We start from the raw sequence: 19,864 nt of genomic DNA, 5'->3' as shown, positions 1-19,864 counted from the left end.
AATATATAAACACATTTGATATTGTCTTTTATAAATTTAATAAAACTCGAGTATTCTTCAACATTTAATACTGTATAATCTTGCACGTCGATATTTTCTATAAATCCGTTTGCAAAATCTTCTAAATAGTGCGCAAACATAAATGTTTCATATTTAGGACAATGTTTGTGGGTATGTTTTTTCGTATAGTTATGTTGATAATGTTCTAAACACAAACTTTCAAAGTTAAAATAGCAAGGCAATTTACACAATTTGGGAAACAATAATTTGTTTAAATCAAATGTAGCTATTTTTTGATCATTTATTGTAGACAACTCATCTTTTTCCGTGTTTCCACCTTTTTAAAATACGACATTATATTCGAATTTTGAAAATATAGTCTTTAAGTAATCCACTACGGAGCAGCAAAATATAATTTCACCAGTATACTTGAAAGACGGATAATACTCTAGTCCATGAATATTTTTTAAGCAGTATTAAAATACTTTTTTATCCTTTTCATCAAAATTTTCAAACTTTTCACATGGTATAACTTGCGTGTGAAAAAACTTTTTATCGACAAGTGATCTCAAACATAACTCTCTAATGCAGTTTCTGCCCCACTTGTGAATCTCTTTATTGGTAATAAATACAAAATCTAACAACCACAACTAGAAAAAAAATGCTTTTTTATTAATAAAAGAAGCGTATTCTTTTAATAAAATGAATAAAAAAAGTATAAAAAATCAAATTTTAAAATATTTTTTTACATTTTTTTAATTAAAAAATGATTCGCGTTGATAGCATCATTAAAAAAATTCACAACAATTGCGCGGTGTGCGCGCTCGATGAAGTATCTAAAAGATATAAACATTGTGAACACAAGTCTGGAAATTCTTCACCTTCATCTGATCACGTAGAAGAAGAACATTTTACAGATAAAAGTTCATTTGAATTTTTACAAAATGTACTTAATTCTAAGAGGATAACATTAAATTCTTACAGTATTGCAAAATGTTTTAAAAACAGTGAATTTAATAATTTACTCGAAAATCCTCAACTTTGTCCTATTCATCTCAACTACTTTGACAATTTGAAAGAAACATATGGTGATAATTATGTAATAGAACTCTATAAGTCCAAGCTCACTCTTTTGCTGCTAGAAAGAAATATCAAACCACCTATGGTTCTAACAGAAGGTGATCAAACTGACGATTTTGTGGATACGTTTACTTCAAAAGTAATACCTACCGTCTTTTCTTTGATAGAAAAACTAGATGGTGGTTTAAAAAAGAAATCTGTTAAAAGAAACATTGAAGGAATTATAAAGGAAGGAACCAGCGATAAAAAAACTTTATTTGTTAATATATTACACGCTATTGTAACACTATTTATTGCGAGTTTTTTTAATTTAGAAAAAGAAGAATAAAAAAATGGCTACTGATGAATCTTTGTCTCGTTGTTTTAAAAATTCAGAATTTAAAAACTATTTTATAGGAATATATGCTTTTGATGAACTAAGTCAAACAAAAACACATATTCATATTATTCAACAAATGAAAAAAATGGCTCCTTTATCATTTACAACAATGAAACTACAAAAGAAGCAGGTCAACATTGGAAAGTGTTGATGAAAATAGACAAGGGTCATTTCTTTTGTTTTGATAGTTTAGGTGAAGAAAGTGTATTGCAACAAATTACAAAACATTTAAGATTTAATAAATATTTGTTTGAAGCAGTAGAAGAAGTCAATAGCAATATACAAATCAACACTATTAACATTAACTACAACGAAATTGAAGTTAATTCTTATATACGTCAATCCAATCATTTTCCTACAGAATGGACAGCAGAAAATCGTGAATTTTATTGGTTTACCAAATTTATTTTAAAATATAGCGAAATCACTGGCAATCAAAATGTATTTTTTTCATACAATAAATTTCCTTTTCAATGGAATGATAGTAGTTTATGTGGTGCATTTGCCGCTTATTTTGTAGCTCTAGTCTTTCGCAGCGAAAATGTATTATATACAGATCAAATATATTTACCTTCGTTGTGCAGACTGTTAAACCATTATTTTTATGAAGTAACAACGCTTCATGCCTCTTCACTAGTTCAGATAAATCTTTTTTCATTTTTTCAATTTATTAAACACAAACTCTTTCCACACCTTGATAACACTGCTAAACAACTGTTTGAAAAAGACATGCAGTTGCATTTTTATATGAAAAAACAGGAAAATCTAGAACGTGATCTATTGTCTATGAAAACAAAACAAATTCCTTTGCATTATGATATTTATGAAAAACAAATATTGGCTCAAAATGCTCTTAAAAGATTTTTAAAAGATGCAGGATTCTTAAGAACAAATTATGAAGCTACGTGGGATAAGTTATCCCTATTGGATATTCAAGCCATTCCATCTGTGATGAACGAGGAAAATATTTATTATATGATTCAAAATGAAATAGATAGAATTTATGTAAACAATTATACACGATTAAAGACTGCCAATCAATTTTTAGATGTACCTATTGATGATGTCATGACTAAAAAAGAAATAAAAAGGCAGATTGCTCTGAATTTAATATAAACAGAATCATGAAGAGAACAGCACACACATTACTAGAAGAAATTGTCGAAGAAAAATGCGCTACGTGTAATGGTTATGGTGAACTCTATTTCCTCGTGTTAAGAGAAAAAAAAAATGACACTTTATTAAAAAATTGCACGATTCACTTATTAAATAAAGAAGTATGGATATTTAACACCAATACTAAAAGGACGGGCAAAATACATCTTCACAAGACGTGTTGCTTGTCTTGTAAGAGGTCGTCCATAAAGTACGTACGCTCAAAGGGGGGAGAGGGGGGGTCTTCAAAAAGCGTACGAAAGCGTATGGGAGGGGTGGGGAGGGTTCAATTTAAAAGTACGTACTTCGATTTTCTAATTTATCACAATTAACCAGCTAATCAATAGAAAAGTTACATTCTGACTAAAGATTCTAGTTTGCCAACATAAAAAGATGTATGGTATATGAAGTAGAGGGTATAGTTTTCCTCTATGCACACACATGAATGGGCGCCCTCAGAAATTTTTGATGTTCCAGATAGGACACTTTCACACATCGTGCAAACTCATAACTTAAGTTTGTTTATACCTATGCCAAATGAGGAGGCCTTGCAAAATATCGGGATGGCGGAGGCCTGTGAACAAAAAGCCTTAAAACGCTTACCCTCCCGACCCCCAAAACGAGAGGGGTGTAAATTTTGCATGGTTATAACTTTTAGATTTGGAAAAAAATTTGGATGGCCTCCGCCATACACATTTTTTGCAAGGCCACCTCATTCGGCATATTAACAAACTTAAGTTTGCACGTTGTGTGAAAGTGTTCTATCATCAAAATCAAAACATCAAAAAATCCTGAGGGGGCCCATGCACACATGCCCGTCCTTATATTCTGGCCCTGAGTAAGACCTGAGGGCCGTGGTTGATGGGACGGAGTCACCCCAAAAAAAACGTGTCAATGGCGTCTCAAAGACCGCTAGGTTTTGCTAAAATAAAAAGCTTCTTAAAATAGCAAAAGGGCACAAAATTTGCTGTTGCTCCCTCCCACTGGGTTTTACCCTTTGTTTTCAATATTACTGATCTCACCTTAGACTCGTTTTTTACTTACTAAAGAGGGGTGCCTGAAAAAAACGTCCACCTTAAGTATAGTTTATTTACATTTGATTCGTTAAAAAAACAAAAAAAGTTTTCCTAGATTTCACCGAGAATCGAACCTGGATCTCCGTTGACTATTGCCGCCGCATAAACCTTTTGCCCAAATACACACTTATATTGGTAAATTTTAAATTTATTTAAATTATTATTTGCATTTATACTTAAAGACGTTTTTAAAATGCGTAAGCAAAAAGGTTTGGGATAGTATAAAGTATCTAAGGTACCCTCCGTCTTTTTTTTTTTAAATTAAACTTTTTAATTAAGAAAAAAAAAAAAGGAGGAATGGGGGGGATATTTGAGGGGGGGGGGGTATTTGAGAAACGTACGTACTTTTAAGGGGGGGGGTGGGGACATAAAAGTACGCATGGCAACAGGGGGGAGGGGGGGTCAAATTTTAAAATTTTTGGCGTATGTACTTTATGGACGACCCCTAAAGGAAAAAAAACATTGACTATCAACGATACAAAAAGAAAAAAGAAGAAGAAAAACAAAACAATTTTTTATTTGTACATATATATTCATTAAATGAAATAATATAATATTTTTTTACGACTGTTTTTTTAATATACTTCAAACACTTTATCCGGAGGCATATAAGGGTTGGCAGGTTTTGTAACAACAGGAACAGGAGCCGTTTTTGTTTTTTTGCCTTTCCACGCTTTTTTTATACCGTATAACAGCGAACCCACTTGCAATGCGTTTTTTACATTTTTAGGAGTTATAAAATCAGTCAATCCTCTTCCTCTTCTACGTATCCTTTTTATATTACTTTTACGTGTCTTTGATCTAAAATTTCGTCTTTTTCGCTTAAAAGCCATTTTTGTTGACAACGGCAAACATACGATAAAAAATGTTTCAAAGGAATTTCACAAGTATGTTCGTGTCTTTCTTCATATATAAACACAATAATGAGTTCATCATTGGAACGTGTTACTTTAATAATTGTTCCCCATTTTAAACGATGTATCAATGAAAAATCACCCTTTGCTTTACTATTTGTTTTAAATAGTGAAATATAAAAATCTTGTAATTTCGGAAACGGATAACACAACTCTAGATAATCTTTAAAATGCTTCATTTTTTATGTCTACTTCTTCGAGTAGCCAAACGTTAAATGACTCTTTAATAACATCAACAAAGTCTTCATAACCCATTTCAAATTTGTGTTTGTTTTCACCATAAATAAAAACAATATGGGCTTTATTATTAACACGAGTTACTTTGATTTGTTTACTTCCATCCAAACGAAAAAATAATTTAAAATTACCCTGGACTTTTTTTAAACTATCATCCGTTGTAAAGGAAGAAGTTTCTAAATTATTATTCGTTTTATAAAATTCGTTTAAACAAGTTTTAAACTCCATTTTTTTTGTTTACTTCAAATGAATTTTTTTTCTTCAAATGAAATTTTTTATTTCAAAAAAAACAACCAAACTTATAGTACTTTTTAAAAAAAACACAGAAAAAACACTATTAAATATTTTTTTTATCAATATATTTTTGGTATTTTATTACCTACAAAAAAAACACCATCATTTATATGCGATAAACAATATAATTTATTAACAATATCTAAATCTAGTATAAAACCCCCCCAAAAAGTAGATATTTTTAAGTGTCCATTTTCTTTATCGCCACTGATAATTTCCACAACACCGTTTTCGTATTCATAAGTAAGGATATAATCGCCAAACGCGCTCGTATCCGTTCTTAAATTTTTGAGCTTTTGATTTTGCTTTTCCGTGTCTTTTATTAACCATAGATATTCTTTTAAATTTTCTTCAACATAACGACGAAATTTTTGTACAAAACATTTGTTGTAATACTTTTTTATATGAGTTTTTCTTCTCGCATGTTTGCATACTTTTGAATTCATTTTTGTAAGTAAACGTTTTACAGAGTTGAGCTTTTTTATACATGTTTTTTTTAATCCGATTAAAATATAGTTTTAAATACACCACCAAGTACGGGTATATTTCCTAATAGGTTACCAAGGATACCTTTACCGCGTTTTCTAAGTATACGTTTTCGTCCATTACCGATTAAAGAATGATAAGGTCTAGGATGAGCTCTCGATTTTTTTTGAACAAAAATATATCTTTTAGCATTTTTATGACCTCTATGACTTCTATGACTCATTTTTTAATAAATATTCCTGTGTTTATCGCGATCCACTTTTGTTAAAACAAAACGATATATCGGTTTTCCTACTCGATTCATTTCGCGATTTTGTTTATTATTTATATACTTGCTTTTCGTTTTTCGATAACACATCAGTGCTTTTCTACAATATTGACGCTTTATTTTTTTTAAATTTTTCTTAACTGTTCTTCGTCTTAGAGCTCTTAGTTCTGTATTATTGGGATCGGTTAACTCGTTTTCATCAAAGGAGGTCCTATCAAAAAATTCAAAAAAAGCATCCCTATGAAAAGGCCATTTTCCATCTACTGTATATTTGGGTAATTTAGATGTATATTTGGGTCTTAAATTGCTTTGATTTTGAAGGTGTTGAAAATAAATTCCGTCTTACAATCATACGGGAAAAATCAATATTATCTGCAGCCATTTTTGACTCTAACATTTTTTTTTGACTTTTTTAGGACTTTAACTTTTTTTTGACTTGTATTTTTTTTTTGACTTGTATTTTTTTATATCTTTTTTTTTACAAGAGAAAAAACATAGTGTCACCCTGACACAACCTTACTTATTCTGTCTTTACTTTGTCTTAGTAGGCCTACTTGCTTATGTTTTTTCTTACTGTCTTTATTTTTTATACGGCCGTATTTTATTCTTACTTACTTACTTACTTAGTCCTTACTTAACTTACTTAATCCTGCCTTAGTCCTTAGCCTGCTTACTCACACACTCGTGCGCTCACTCGTTCTCACACGCTCAGACATCACTCATCAGGTATTTCCATATCAACATATAACTTCCTAGACATCACTCATCAGGTATTTCTACCCAACGCTTTAACATATAACTTCCTAGACATCACTCATCAGGTATTTCTACCCAACGCTTTAACATATAACTTTCTAGACATCACTCATCAGGTATTTCTACCCAACGCTTTAACATATAACTTTCTAGACATCACTCATCAGGTATTTCTACCCAACGCTTTTTAAAAAGTTGTTTACTCCGTATTTTAATCTCTTTAATCTTGTTCATAAAAGCGGTATTAAAAGTTTCTAAATTTAACCAACTTGACACAGCATTTTCTTTTCATTACATAAAGTTGCATCACTTTAGTTGTTTAGTATTTTATTCTCTTTAATCTTGTTCATAAAAGCGGTATTAAAAGTTTCTAAATTTAACCAACATGACACAGCATTTCTTTTCATTACATAAAGTTGCATCACTTTAGCTATTATTTCACATTAATCTGTAGAGATTACATTTTATACATAAAAAGCGTGTTTTTTGTTAACAAAATCAAAAATGACAAAAACACGCTTTACCAAACGCTCTGTAAAAAAAACACAATATTATATGGACAACGAAGTTGTGGGAAAGGAGATAGATTTATCGGAAGATAAAGTGCTTTTAACTAGTGATGACGAACCTGAAATTATAGTCATCGAGGATGATCCCGAATTAAGTTTTCCAAATTTGAGTATTTTTGACGACGCAGATGAAATTGATTTCATAATAAAACCACCAAACAATCCACCAAATGAACCACCAAACGAACCAAATGAACCAAACGAACCAAATGAACCACCATTAGAATTTGCTGAAGATTCACTACCTCAAGAAACTCAACCACTACCTCAAGAAACTCCAACTCAACCCCAAGAAAACAATATTTTGAAAAAAAAAGTAAGTTATATTTTTAAATTATTATTTATAAATAAAAAATTACATTTTTTTAAGAATTTTATTTTTTTATTTTAGAAAAAAAAAAACGAATACAAATTAAGAAGAAAACAACTTCGAAAATTAAAATATAATATAAATAGACTTTTTTATTTAAATTTATAAATTCTTTTTATATATAAAATACATTATTATTTTTGTCTATTTTTTCGTCTTATGTTTGCTTCTTTTAATTGATGTTTAATATCGACATAGGATTCGGCAGTATGAACCCAGCGTTTTATTCTTTTACCAACTCTTCCAAGTTTACGATTTGTTGAACTTTGTTTTGTACTTGTTTGTGTTTGAACTGCTTTTTTTGTTCTAGAAACTGTTGTTTTTGTACGCGACATATTGACAGTGTTTAATGATCTAGGAGTATACGTTATTTTAGGCATTTTTATAAAAAATGATATTTTTTTATTTATAACTATTTTTTATTTATTACAAAAAAAAATAATATGGTATTTATTTCTAAATAAACCTCTTTTTTTAGTTAAAATGAATTATATTTCAATAAATAAAGTAAAATACGAAGTATTTAATGATAGCACTATAGACCAGTTTTATGTTATCGAAAATGGAAAAAAACGCCCTATTTGTCAACTGTTTGCGTACAATGCAAAAAGAGGTAATTGTTTTATGGTTTACATCTATAATAAAAAAATATTATTTTTTTATAATACTATTTTTTCTTATAGATCAAGAGTTACTAACACTAAGTAATATTCGCAAAGTGTTAAGAAATGTCATGAACGATACACCTTCCCGCACTCGTCGTAAGTTTAACTTTACTAGTTTTTTTTTTAATAAAAAAATTATTTTTTTTTAATATTTCCCTTTTTTTTAGAAAGTCCATATCCACCTCCAAATAGAGAGGTGGGTCCCTCGCACTGGGACTACTCTCCTCGTAAGTTACACTTGATCCTTTTTTATTTTATAAAAAAAAGTATATTTTTTTAATATTCTCTGTGTCTTTTTTTTTAGAGAGTCCAGATCCAGAAAATTTATAGTTTATGTTTTTTTTTAATTTTGTAAATATTTTTTTAGAATATAAAAATTTTATAGTTGTTTTTTTTCATATTTTTTTTATATACATTAATATTTTTATATGCAATTACATTTCTATTTTATATATACTAGAATAAAAAAATGATTAAAGAAATAATAAATTACACTTCAAAACAACTCCATCACGAATGGAAACACTTGGCGTGTTTATTAAAGTTTAGAAGAAGTGAAATAAAAAAAATCAATAAAAATTACATAAAAACATTTGATAAAAAAAAAAACGTTTTAACCCTATATATATTAACACAACCAAACAAAAAGTTGGCAATCAAACATTTGTATTTTGTATTATCATTATGGGAAGATGAAAAACTTTTAAATAATATACAACAATGTAAATTATTTATATTAAATTTTTATATTTTTTAGCAAAAAAATAATGAATTTTATGCAATTAAAACTAAAAATAGCAGCACATTCGCAAACACAATGGCAAACTTTGGCAGAATATCTTGACTACAAAAAACGTGAAATCGAATGTATACAATGTGATTACCATAATATCAACGAAAGAATGATGAGACTTTTAAACTTAATATATCAAAAAAAAGGAACCGAAGTCGATGCAGCTCGTGCTTTATATGATGCTTTATGGATGTGGTCTCTTGACATTTCAACAAAAGAAAATAAATTGGAACTTGAAAAAAATATAGATATAACTATGGAAATAATTACACATTTTATATTGCAATAATTTTTTTGTAACTTTTTTTTATTTTTTTAGCAAAATAATATATTAAAAAAATGAAACAATATATCAAAAAATGTGGATGGTAAGCCTATTTCACTTTTTTTATATTTTTCTTATTTTTTATACACTTTTTATACATTTTTTTCTATTAGTTATGGAGAAAATATTAATGAAGACACTATATGCTACCACGAGTTGTTATTGACAAAAGAAGAAGAACAAGATTTGGAAGAACTAATGGAAATGGAAGAGTTAACAGAGGAAGATTATGAAAAATATTTAGAACAATTAGTACAAGAAATGGATGAAGAAGAATCAGATTATATTGAAGAACTAAAATCACAAATGTTAGAAGAAGAAGTGGAAAAAGAAGTGGAAGAAATAGAAAAAGAAATTCATGAGATCTTCAATGAAATGGATTGGGAACAATATATTTTAGACGTTATTAATAAAATGGACAATTTACCCGAACTTTATTTGCAATTTTTTAATTTGTAAATATATCTTTTTTCTTTTTTTAGCAAACATAATAATGACAACTAATAATAATGAAAATTATGAAGACATGCTTCCTGGTTTTGGAGACGTATTTGAAGAGGTTGAAAACATAACTTTTAACGATATATTCAAACAAAAACAAGAACAAGATATTAAAGATATTGAAACAAACATTATTTATATTTTAATTCTTTTATATGTTTTATTGAGTGATTTTATTTATTTATTAATTCTTTTATGGTAAAAAAGACATGTATATTTTTTTTTATAGTTTTATTTAAATAAATGTTTTTTTTTCAGCAACTAATAAAAAAAATGGCAGACAACATATATCCTTGCTGTTTTTGTGACAAAGAATTTAGTGCAGAAGAACTTTTAAATCATCAAACAGATTGTTCTACAGAACAATACTCCCACGAATGTTTTACATGTAAGAAAAAGGTACAAGATTTGTTAAACCATGAATGTGATTATGAATTTCTAGATATACAAAAAATATGTTTTTTTTGTAATACCAAAGTCGATGATCAAGATTATTATGAACACTCTGTCATATGCTTTCGATATTATAAAGAACAACAAAATCGTAATTTGAACCAAATAATTCAAGAAGAAAAGAAAAATTTAAATTATTTGAATCTTTCTATTAATCAAATCATGAATAGAATGAAGAGTCTTCAAGAAATTACAACTAAACAAATAGTTGACTCTAAAGAAAAAGACCAAGAAATTAAAAATCTAAAAGAAGAAAATGTCAAACTTCATCAAACCCTAGCAGAAATGAACAAAGTAATGGCAGAATTAAAAAGTCTCTTTTATGACAACATGATGGTTTTAGCAAATCAACAAGATACAGAACATCTCAAACAAGAAATAACAAAACTTTATCAAATCCTAGAAGAAAATAGTACAGAATTCTTAGCTTTAAAAAAATCAATTCAACAACCTAAAGAAGTAAAGGTAATACAACACATCTTTAACGACACGCAAATCATCAAACTTGATCAAATGAATCTCAGGCTATTATCAGATGAACCATTTTATACAGAACCCGTGTACACATCAGAAGGTTATCGCTATCGTATAAAAGTTTATACTCGAAGTACCGACGTAAACAAACTAGCCATTTACTTTAAATTATTACGAGGTGACCTGGACGATACTTTAAAATGGCCTTTTACCAAAAATGTCAATTTAACCTTGAGAGATAAAGATAAATTTTTTACTCGTACTACTACCAACAATAATTATCTTCAACTTTTAGACGATAGTTCTTTTGATAAACCTACCACTGAATACAATGTAGCTGTTGGTTATAACAATTTTATTTTACACGAAGAACTAAAACAATTTATTATTAATAATCATTTATTTATCACGATTACTATTGAATAATATATTTTATGTAACAAATGTATTTGTTCTATCATTGCTATTTTTTTTATATGTTTTTTTTGTACTTTATCTATCATTATTAACCATTATTTTTTTAGATTAACTAATAAAAAAATGAATGCAATGGAAGTTTTCAGACAAATAACTGATGAGCTCACTTTTGAAAACGTTAGAAGTATTAGATTTGTGTTAATACTTCCACATGGTATAAAACAAAAATTAAAAAACGCATACGATCTTGTAGAGTATATCAAAGATAATGCCATAGAAGATTATAATGGAAATATTCATGAAAGCTTAGAAAGTAAATTGGAATTTTTACTCAACATGTGTAAAGTAATTCATCGAAATGATATTTTTAACAAATATAAAAATAAAATACCACGTCTACCTACTTATGAAGAAAGCATCATTAAAAATCTACCACCTATTTATTCACCACCGAACGCAGTATATCCAAGTGCAGTCATCGAAGCCAAACAAGAAGAACTATTTCATTTTTATAATCATATACCAGAACCAGCTGAAGCACCTGAATAAGCCCAAGAACCAGAATTCATCTAAACTTTTTTTTTTTGGGAAACAATTTATAGTTTTTTTACTTGTATAGTAAAACCAAGAATTTTTTTATATTAGTTATAAATTAACTTTTTTAAACGATCATAATTTATTTTTTTGGATACGTAGAAAAATTATATTTTATTTACACCGTTTATTTAGAACACACTATTTTAATCCTTATATTAATGATAATGATGTTCAATTTTTTTATAATTGTGTTATGAAATATGCTCAATGGTCAGTTGATCAATATTATTATGTTTGTGAAAATAATTTTGTACATTAAAAAAATAATATTATATATTTATAGCCAAACTAATAAAAAAATGAAAACAAGTGGATACAGCAACAGAAAACCCGACAAAAAAGTTAGAAAACAAATGAAAGGTATATTTTTTTCTGTTTTTTTTTATCATTAAATTTTTTATTTATTAATCCTATTTTTTTTACAGCCATGTATTTCTACTATTTCAAACTACAGCAACATTCATTGGCACACTCGCTGACGATAAACCAACGCTACTTTTGCATAAAGCAATGTGGCGTATGCCAAAGTTGTCACCTTCAAAAAAAAAAATAACTTTTGTATTTTTTATTTAGAAATATATATATTTTATCCCATTTTTTGTGTTTTTTTTATTCCTTATTATTTTTATTTTTTATACCTCTTTATACTAACATTTCTTTTTTTTTCTTTTGATATAAATTAAAAAATGAATAATAATGATGCTGAAAACTGGGAGATGGATCTTAATGCTCCTACCTTTGAATTCAAACAACCGAATGCGAAATTAAAAAGACCCTTAAAAGGACTCGATTTTAAAAATTGTCAAAAATTGGAAATAAAAAACTTTAAAAAAACAAAAAAGAAAAAATAGAAGAATCATGTAACACCCCCCTATTCCAAGAAGAATGGATTTGTGACGCTCCCCCTTTTAATTTAAATTCTAATTTTTATTACGATAAATTTTTTTTGTAAATATATTTTTTATAAATAATTTTTTTTCTAAATATTGTTACGATTAATTTTTTTGAAAATATATTTTTTATAAATAAATTTTTTTTTTTTAGTTAACTAATACAATGTCTGGAAGTTGAAATGATGTCATAGAAATTATTATTGTGTCAGAAGAAGAAGTATTACTCGTTACGGAAATGGCGAAATTATATAACAAACGATTTGTTGAAGAACTCCAACTATATCATTCTTTCGTTACAATTGGAAAAAAACGTCACCCAAACATAACGTTTGAAAATTGGTCAAAAAAACACTGCCCTATTTTCAGGGAACAGAATAAAATTTAATTTGTAACCGTTTTTTTCGATGAAAAAAATTTTTTTTGACACCTGATTATTTATTTCTGCGCGCATGCGCGTGACGTCGTTTTTTTTTTTTTGAACCGGGAAACTTTTTTTTAACCTTTTGGTTTCATCGGTTCCATCGTCTGGTTCCTCGGTGCATTGCTTATCACCGGTTCATCGGTTTTTATTTCACCTTTTTTCCACTCGGACGGGCGGTGTCTGAGGTCGTACAAGAATTGTAACATAGCATATCATCAGATGAGAAACACCGGCTAATTTGAGCATGCTCATTTTACACAAAAATGGCATCTTTAAATAAAGTCGAAACTTAAATGTGCATTTTATGCATTGTTTTTCAAACAAAAATGGATTGGACTTTAAGCTAACACATTTTTCTTAATGAATTTTTTTTTTAATTTTAGCACCAAAGTTTCGCGCCACCGATTTATTCATGCGTGATGATATTTTAACATAGCAAAATATTTAACAGCGTTTTAATGAGATAGCCGTTGATTACTGCATATGAATTTACGCTAACTGTACTGGTTTCTGTTATTACCACATAAAGTCAATTCAAAAAATACAAAGCAACTTTGATTTCGCTGCTTATATCTAAGAAATTTTTAAGTATGTTCACATTACCAGGGTGCTCCTATGACCCTCATCTACCCAAGTATGTGCGTCAACTTGTTTATTTTATTTTGCTGAGTCAGCAATTTTTTTAATTTTAATGAAAAACCATTTGCAACACGTTTTAGATTTTTATCAATATGCTCGTAGTTCGTCAAAGATATTTATTATGAGTAAAATCGAAGAAAATAAAAATAATACCACCTTATAGGGACTTCACTACCATTAAAATTAAAAACTGAATTAACTGATGTTATTTAATAAAAAAAAAGTTTTTTTGTGCATAGTCATTAAAAATAATGAAGAGTGATTTAAAAAAATTATCGGATACGCTGCACATGCGCCGAATTTATGAGATAAAGGACAGAAAAGAACCAGATCTGTTTCCGAAAAGACGCAGCAACTAATAAAGCTTTCGAACAAAAATCTTGAAGGTATATTAACAAAAGGACAAATCACAATCTGAACCTAAAATTAAAGTTTGATATTGATTCTACTCTTAGTTATAATTCATCAATGACAACATTCTTATTTTTTTGCCCAAAAATTGATATTATAAAAGATTCTACAAGATGTAAATGTTTGATTGAGGTTCAAATTGTAGTTTTTAGGAATCTAAAAAAAATACTTAAAAGTTCAAAAAGTTAAACTTGAAAAGTTGAAGTTTTTGAATTTAGACATGTATTTTTTTTAGTTCCTCGTAAAACTTCTGATAATATTTCACAAAAATCAAAAAATCGAAAAAATTTAACTTTTCAACTTATTTAATGGTAGAGCAGTATCTTTTTCGATTTTGGTATTTCAATTTAGGGTGGTTAATCTTTTATAATTTTAATAATACAGGGTATATGCTAGATCAGAAAAGTCAGACTTTAAAAAAATCAGGGAATAATAGGTCTAAATTTTGGAAAAATCAGGAAAACTGGCTCTTCATCATATTTTATAATCAATATGGCTCTGCGCTAGAGAAATAATTATCTCCTACTTCTATTTAGATTGTTAACTTGGCGTGGCAAAGTAATTAACAAACAGTCCTTAGCGGAAGTGGGAAAAACCACGGAAGCCCACCTTGAAATATTGGCAGACACCCTATAATATTGCCAGTGGACAAGTGTCTTAAAAAACGTTCATAAGACGTCGCAAATGTCATATTTGCGACGTCTTACGGACGTTTTTTAAGTGTGCACTCTTATTAACTAAATACAGCTTATTCATTAAATAAAGTTTTTTTCAAGTTTTTGTATACAATATTCTTTTTAAGAATGATAAAAAGAACTTATAAGTTAATAAAAAAAATTATTTTATATATGATTCTAAACTTTAGTTACACAAAAATTTACAACGATGAATTTTATTTTTCCAGACGACTATATAACTGAAGTTGTTCTTCAGACCGAAAATTATCTTGAGATTAGAATTAGTGTTAGTTCGGATAAAGCAGCAGAGGAATGGATGGAAAAATTTGGAGCTGCAAACAACACGAAATTCATTATACAACGAAATTTTCATCCCAAGAGGCGAGTTATTTTCTGTTAGCATATTTTTTAAGTAATCATAGTTACACTAAAATGCATTACCAAAAACTGTTAGTCAAAGTTATTCTTTTTTTTCAAATAATTTATCAAGGATTTTTTAAATATACGTAGAAATAAATTAAAAAGGTCGTAGAATAATTTTTAAAACTGAAGTCCGCATTAATGTTTAAGTAAAAGTACACCGAAATTTTTAATGATACGTATGAAACATATAATTAATGTGAATATGCTTTTCAAATAAATAAGTATAATATTAAATTAAAAATAAATATATTATTTAAATAGATTTCAGTTTCATAAGATTTGGCTATGTCAACATAATAACAAAAACAAATCAAAAGAAAAAAGTTACCGTAACACCAACTGTCCATTAAAAGTGGATGTTAAAGTTAAAAAAGTGAACTGCGCAACTAAGAAAAATGACACCTTTTTATGCAGAGAAGAACCTCTTGCGTGTGTTGTCAAAATTTTTAATATCACAACGTTAATTCAGCTGATGCACTACGTTTTCTTCAAAGCGACAATCGATTACAGGTGACCTTTTATTGCTATATACTATGTATGAAACACTTGTATATGAATATAATATATATAGGAAACACTTTTTAAGAAGCGGTCTGAAGTTTCTTAAATTTGGAGCATTCCGATAGTGAAATCTTTACGTTATTAAAACTATTTGTAAAATATTTAAAAAACATGTAATAGAGGCAAATAGTTAACTATGAAATATAAGTTAACTCTCCTACTTTAATAGATAAATGTTTGAAACCAGAAATAAGTGAATTCGAGTTTTTAACATTTTAGGAAACTTTTAACGAATATTTCTCTAATGATATGACACCAGGCGAGGCGCGACGTATTCATCGAAAAAAACATTCGATTATATAAGATATAGCTAGTAAGCAAAAGACAGCAGATACTAGAGAAAATTCTACACTAAATCAAGTTTATTATTGGCATCGAAAGTATACTGCGGAAAATTACGTCGCAGTCACAGATCCTATTGGTAAACTAAGATCTTTTATCGAAACGGAATTTTACAAAAAACAAGGTAGGTTTATTTGTTAGGGTACTTGGCAAAAAAAAGTCTAATCTAGTGCTAAAAAGTTTGTTATTACTATTTTTTCAAACCAATTCACAGGAATTAAAGAATAAAAGATAATAAAATCAAACTTTAAGTAACTTAAAATAAAGTAATGTAATTAAAAGTTTTTACAAGTGATATCTTAACCTTTTTGCCTGTCGTTTGGGGAATAGAGGCTATTGAAAAATGTTACTTGGCTTGAATTTTTTTGCGGGTTTTAATTTGGTAATGTTTAGCCAGTGTCCTTACAGGTATATGCACCGCAAAAACTAAAGCACTCTAAAAAACCACCCGGCCTGGCTAAAACTTATAGCCAGGCCTATTTAAAAATAAAAAAACTTTTTCGAGTATTTTTGAATACTTACTCTTTTTTTTTATAACAACTTTTTCAGTCTAATAATATTAAATCTAACAATACGTTTAAAAATGCAAATGTTAGCTTTGTCAGTTAGCAATCTTGACTTTTTTATAAGCTTTTGACTGTCCTTTTATTATAACATGACATTATAAATGAAGCATTAGAAGAATGTTTGAGTTATACAATAACTCAATATTCATAAATTTTTCATTGCTCTCTAAATCACTATCTGCGTTAAATAAGCTATTTGTTCGATTTGTCACTATTCTTTGCAAAGCTGCAGCAAGAAAAATCATTGTAGGTTTTTTTTCCATTAACACGCCATGCTAACTTGCTGCATTGGCATTTCTAAATATTGTGGCATTTTGGGCATTCCATCAACTTTTTTACTTTACAAATGTTTTCAGTACATTTAACAAAGACTTTCTTTTCTTCTTTTTTTTCCCCTGCATTTTGCAGTTGTTTTCGAAGTTTTTGTTCTTTCATTTTATTTATGTCTTTAACTTAACTCAAAACACGTTCAGCATTCTTGATTACCATGCACTTGAGTTATTTGTGTCGATTTGATTGATAGATTTAGATGTAGACTTTTTTAATCTCCATAGTCTCTATACGATTTTTTGCTCTATCCTGTTGCATGAATACAATGCTTAAAGCTTAATTGGTTTTATATAGAGGGTTTTGTTGCCCATTTAACCCCTATATATTAGCTAAAATAAGCACGAATGCTTCTTTGTTTAACGCATTTGCCTCAGTAAATATTTTGTCTTTCTATATCCGTGATGAATACTTTGGTTACCAGGTCTATAATTAGTCATTCATTTTGATTGTAGGAATGACATAACATGATAATCAAATCTCAAACTGTCTCCATCTGTTAATAGGACAACAACTCTTTAAATCTTGCTCTCTTTCAACAATTCTTTAACAGCAGCTAAAAGGGTATGGCCATCTGATACGCCATTTTTTGAAGAGGTTGTTTTTGATTGTTGATTTAGATTGTAGATTGAATGTAGATGTTTTCTTGTTGGCTGCTGATTCATTAGATAACATCAGGGTTGCTATACGGACATTGCAAAATATCATTTAACAAATACAGACCTTTTCTGGAATTGCAAGGTGTAGCTTTATTATTTCTTTTATTATTATCTTATTATTTATTATATTCTTTCTATTAATTGTAAGGTGTAGCTTTATTATTAATTCAGTTTAAGTTAGTTTAAAAAGTTACTAAGCAGCACAGTTTTATTACTTTTACTTTTAAAGCAATTTTTAATGAAAGGAAATTTGATAGAAAATGTAGATTATAAGAAGTTTTACAGCTGCCTATGCTGCATTAAGTTAGTAAATATTGAAAACTAAAATAAAAACAAACCTGAGAATGACATGAAGGAATGGATGCTAACAAATTCTGTTTTTTGTTTGCATTTTTTTACATTGATCTCCTTTCGCAGCATAGACTAAACCCTTCAACATCTTAGTGAATGAATTGACGAATTACATCATTATTAAAAACTCTTGTGGTGTCAATATTTACTTTCTAAATCTCTTCCTCAGTTTGCTCTGTTCTGTCATAACTGCAGCTGCAAGAAGTTGCTCTGCTAGTGCATCTAAAATTTAACTGATTAAATCAGTTATACCTATTTACACTTTAAAAGGGAGGAAAGAGCATTAAAGAGAAACACATTATTATAATACAAAAGGTAAGGTAAATATGTATTCTCTAGAAACATGACATAACATCTTTTCAATAAAAAACCAACCTTAGTGATTGCAAACCATTTTCCTTGTAAAATTTAAGGCTCTCTTGATTGAGACTTGTCCCTGGCCTTTGATTGTTAAATTATCATCTTTTGCATGAAATCATAACCAAAATGAAAACCGAAATCTAAAAAAATTATGCAAAAAGACCATGATATAAAAAAAAAAATGTATTAAGTTTGTGTAAATAGAATTCAGCTATATGAGTGCTTTAGATACTAAAAATTGAAGCTATTTAAAAACATAATGTTGATTCTTTAATGCCAATTTTGCAGCAGGTGATAGTGGCTAATATTTTTGCCTTCCACTCAATTTTTTGTTGGTGTAATGTCTTATTTTCAATGTATGTAACATTATTTGGTCAATGGTGCTTTATTAATATCTTGCAAGCATCTATTTTTATTTTTCACGAAGCGTACAATTGAATTCTCTTCTAATAATATTAAGCAGTATTGTCGTTCTTTCCCTGTCTTTGATTTACCATCCAGGTGTCAATTCATTGTTTATCAATCTTTAATCAAGAGGAAAGTCCTGATTTAATAAAACACTGCCATCTTACACCCTTATTTTATAATTTTTTCCTGTTTGTTTTTTGCATTTGTGGGCTTTCTTGCAAATACTACTTCTACTTTACAATTTAGATTAAAAAATCTTGTTCCAAAACATAAGGAAAGCTTAGTTTTCATTTTTGGAATACTTTAATATTTATTCCTGCATAACAAATAAAAATGTCTACAAGTTACTACAACAATAATTCAAAGCATAAATAGCAAGAAAGTAAATATGTTAATCTTCCTGTGATATAGATATAAATGTATAGGAAAAATAAATAAAAAGTTTAATGCAATTTTATAGCTTAGTTATGAAAAGTTTTCATAAAAAAGCTGAACAAAAGATTTTTTTTCTGTTGTCTTTTTTAATACTATTCATAACATTTTTCTAAATAATATTCCTTTATATAACAAAAATAGAAAAAAAAATTTAAAATAATATATAATTAATATATTATTTTTAAAATTTTAATATAAAAATATAAAACACTGAAGACTAAGAGTATAAATGATATTGAAGTTAGTTAAACATAAGTAGCATTACCATAAAAATATATGTATCTCAATTTTTGGTAAAAAAAAGTGTCCCACAAATTTTCATTTATTAGTAATTTTTTCCAAATATATATGAAAAACTTAAAACTATAAGTTCAAAACAATGAGGTTGCGAGAAGACCTCTGCCAATAACTATACATTTAAATAAATAAATAAGATTATGTTATCATTAAATAATTTTAATATTTTTAGCATTAACTTTTTTTAAAGACATGAAGATCATATCAAAATTGAAGGTGACCTTTGGGCAGTTGTTATAGCAACACCAATAATGTGTCGTACCCAGAAAATGAAAACTTCTAGAA

At 28.1% G+C, this 19,864-nt stretch overlaps 2 protein-coding genes across 2 annotated transcripts; both read left to right on the top strand.

Annotated features, from left to right (window-relative positions):
• The first annotated feature begins 7,149 nt into the window (after positions 1 to 7,149).
• On the top strand, positions 7,150 to 7,692 carry LOC136081198 (UPF0134 protein MPN_655-like). Its single transcript, XM_065798496.1, has 2 exons — positions 7,150 to 7,530; positions 7,606 to 7,692. Exons 1-2 carry the CDS (start codon positions 7,150 to 7,152, stop codon positions 7,690 to 7,692), a joined length of 468 nt encoding a protein of 155 aa, XP_065654568.1.
• Positions 7,693 to 9,860: 2,168 nt separating this feature from the next.
• LOC136081197 (TNF receptor-associated factor 5-like) lies at positions 9,861 to 11,221 on the top strand. The gene is made up of 2 exons (XM_065798495.1): positions 9,861 to 9,926; positions 10,127 to 11,221. The coding sequence occupies exons 1-2, from the start codon at positions 9,861 to 9,863 to the stop codon at positions 11,219 to 11,221; spliced, it is 1,161 nt and encodes a 386-aa protein (XP_065654567.1).
• Positions 11,222 to 19,864: the final 8,643 nt, after the last annotated feature.

Source organism: Hydra vulgaris, chromosome 06 (genome assembly GCF_038396675.1).
Source record: "Hydra vulgaris chromosome 06, alternate assembly HydraT2T_AEP".
Classification (NCBI taxonomy): Eukaryota; Metazoa; Cnidaria; class Hydrozoa; order Anthoathecata; family Hydridae; genus Hydra; species Hydra vulgaris.
This window is presented reverse-complemented; position numbering and strand designations above follow the sequence as displayed.

Coding starts and splice junctions, on each gene's coding strand:
- LOC136081198 (XM_065798496.1), top strand. CDS start 7,150: ATGACAAAAACACGCTTTACCAAACGCTCTGTAAAAAAAACACAATAT. Junction 7,531..7,605: donor ACAATATTTTGAAAAAAAAA/GTAAGTTATATT, acceptor TTTTTATTTTAG/AAAAAAAAAAACGAATACAA.
- LOC136081197 (XM_065798495.1), top strand. CDS start 9,861: ATGACAACTAATAATAATGAAAATTATGAAGACATGCTTCCTGGTTTT. Junction 9,927..10,126: donor TTGGAGACGTATTTGAAGAG/GTTGAAAACATA, acceptor TTTTTTTTTCAG/CAACTAATAAAAAAAATGGC.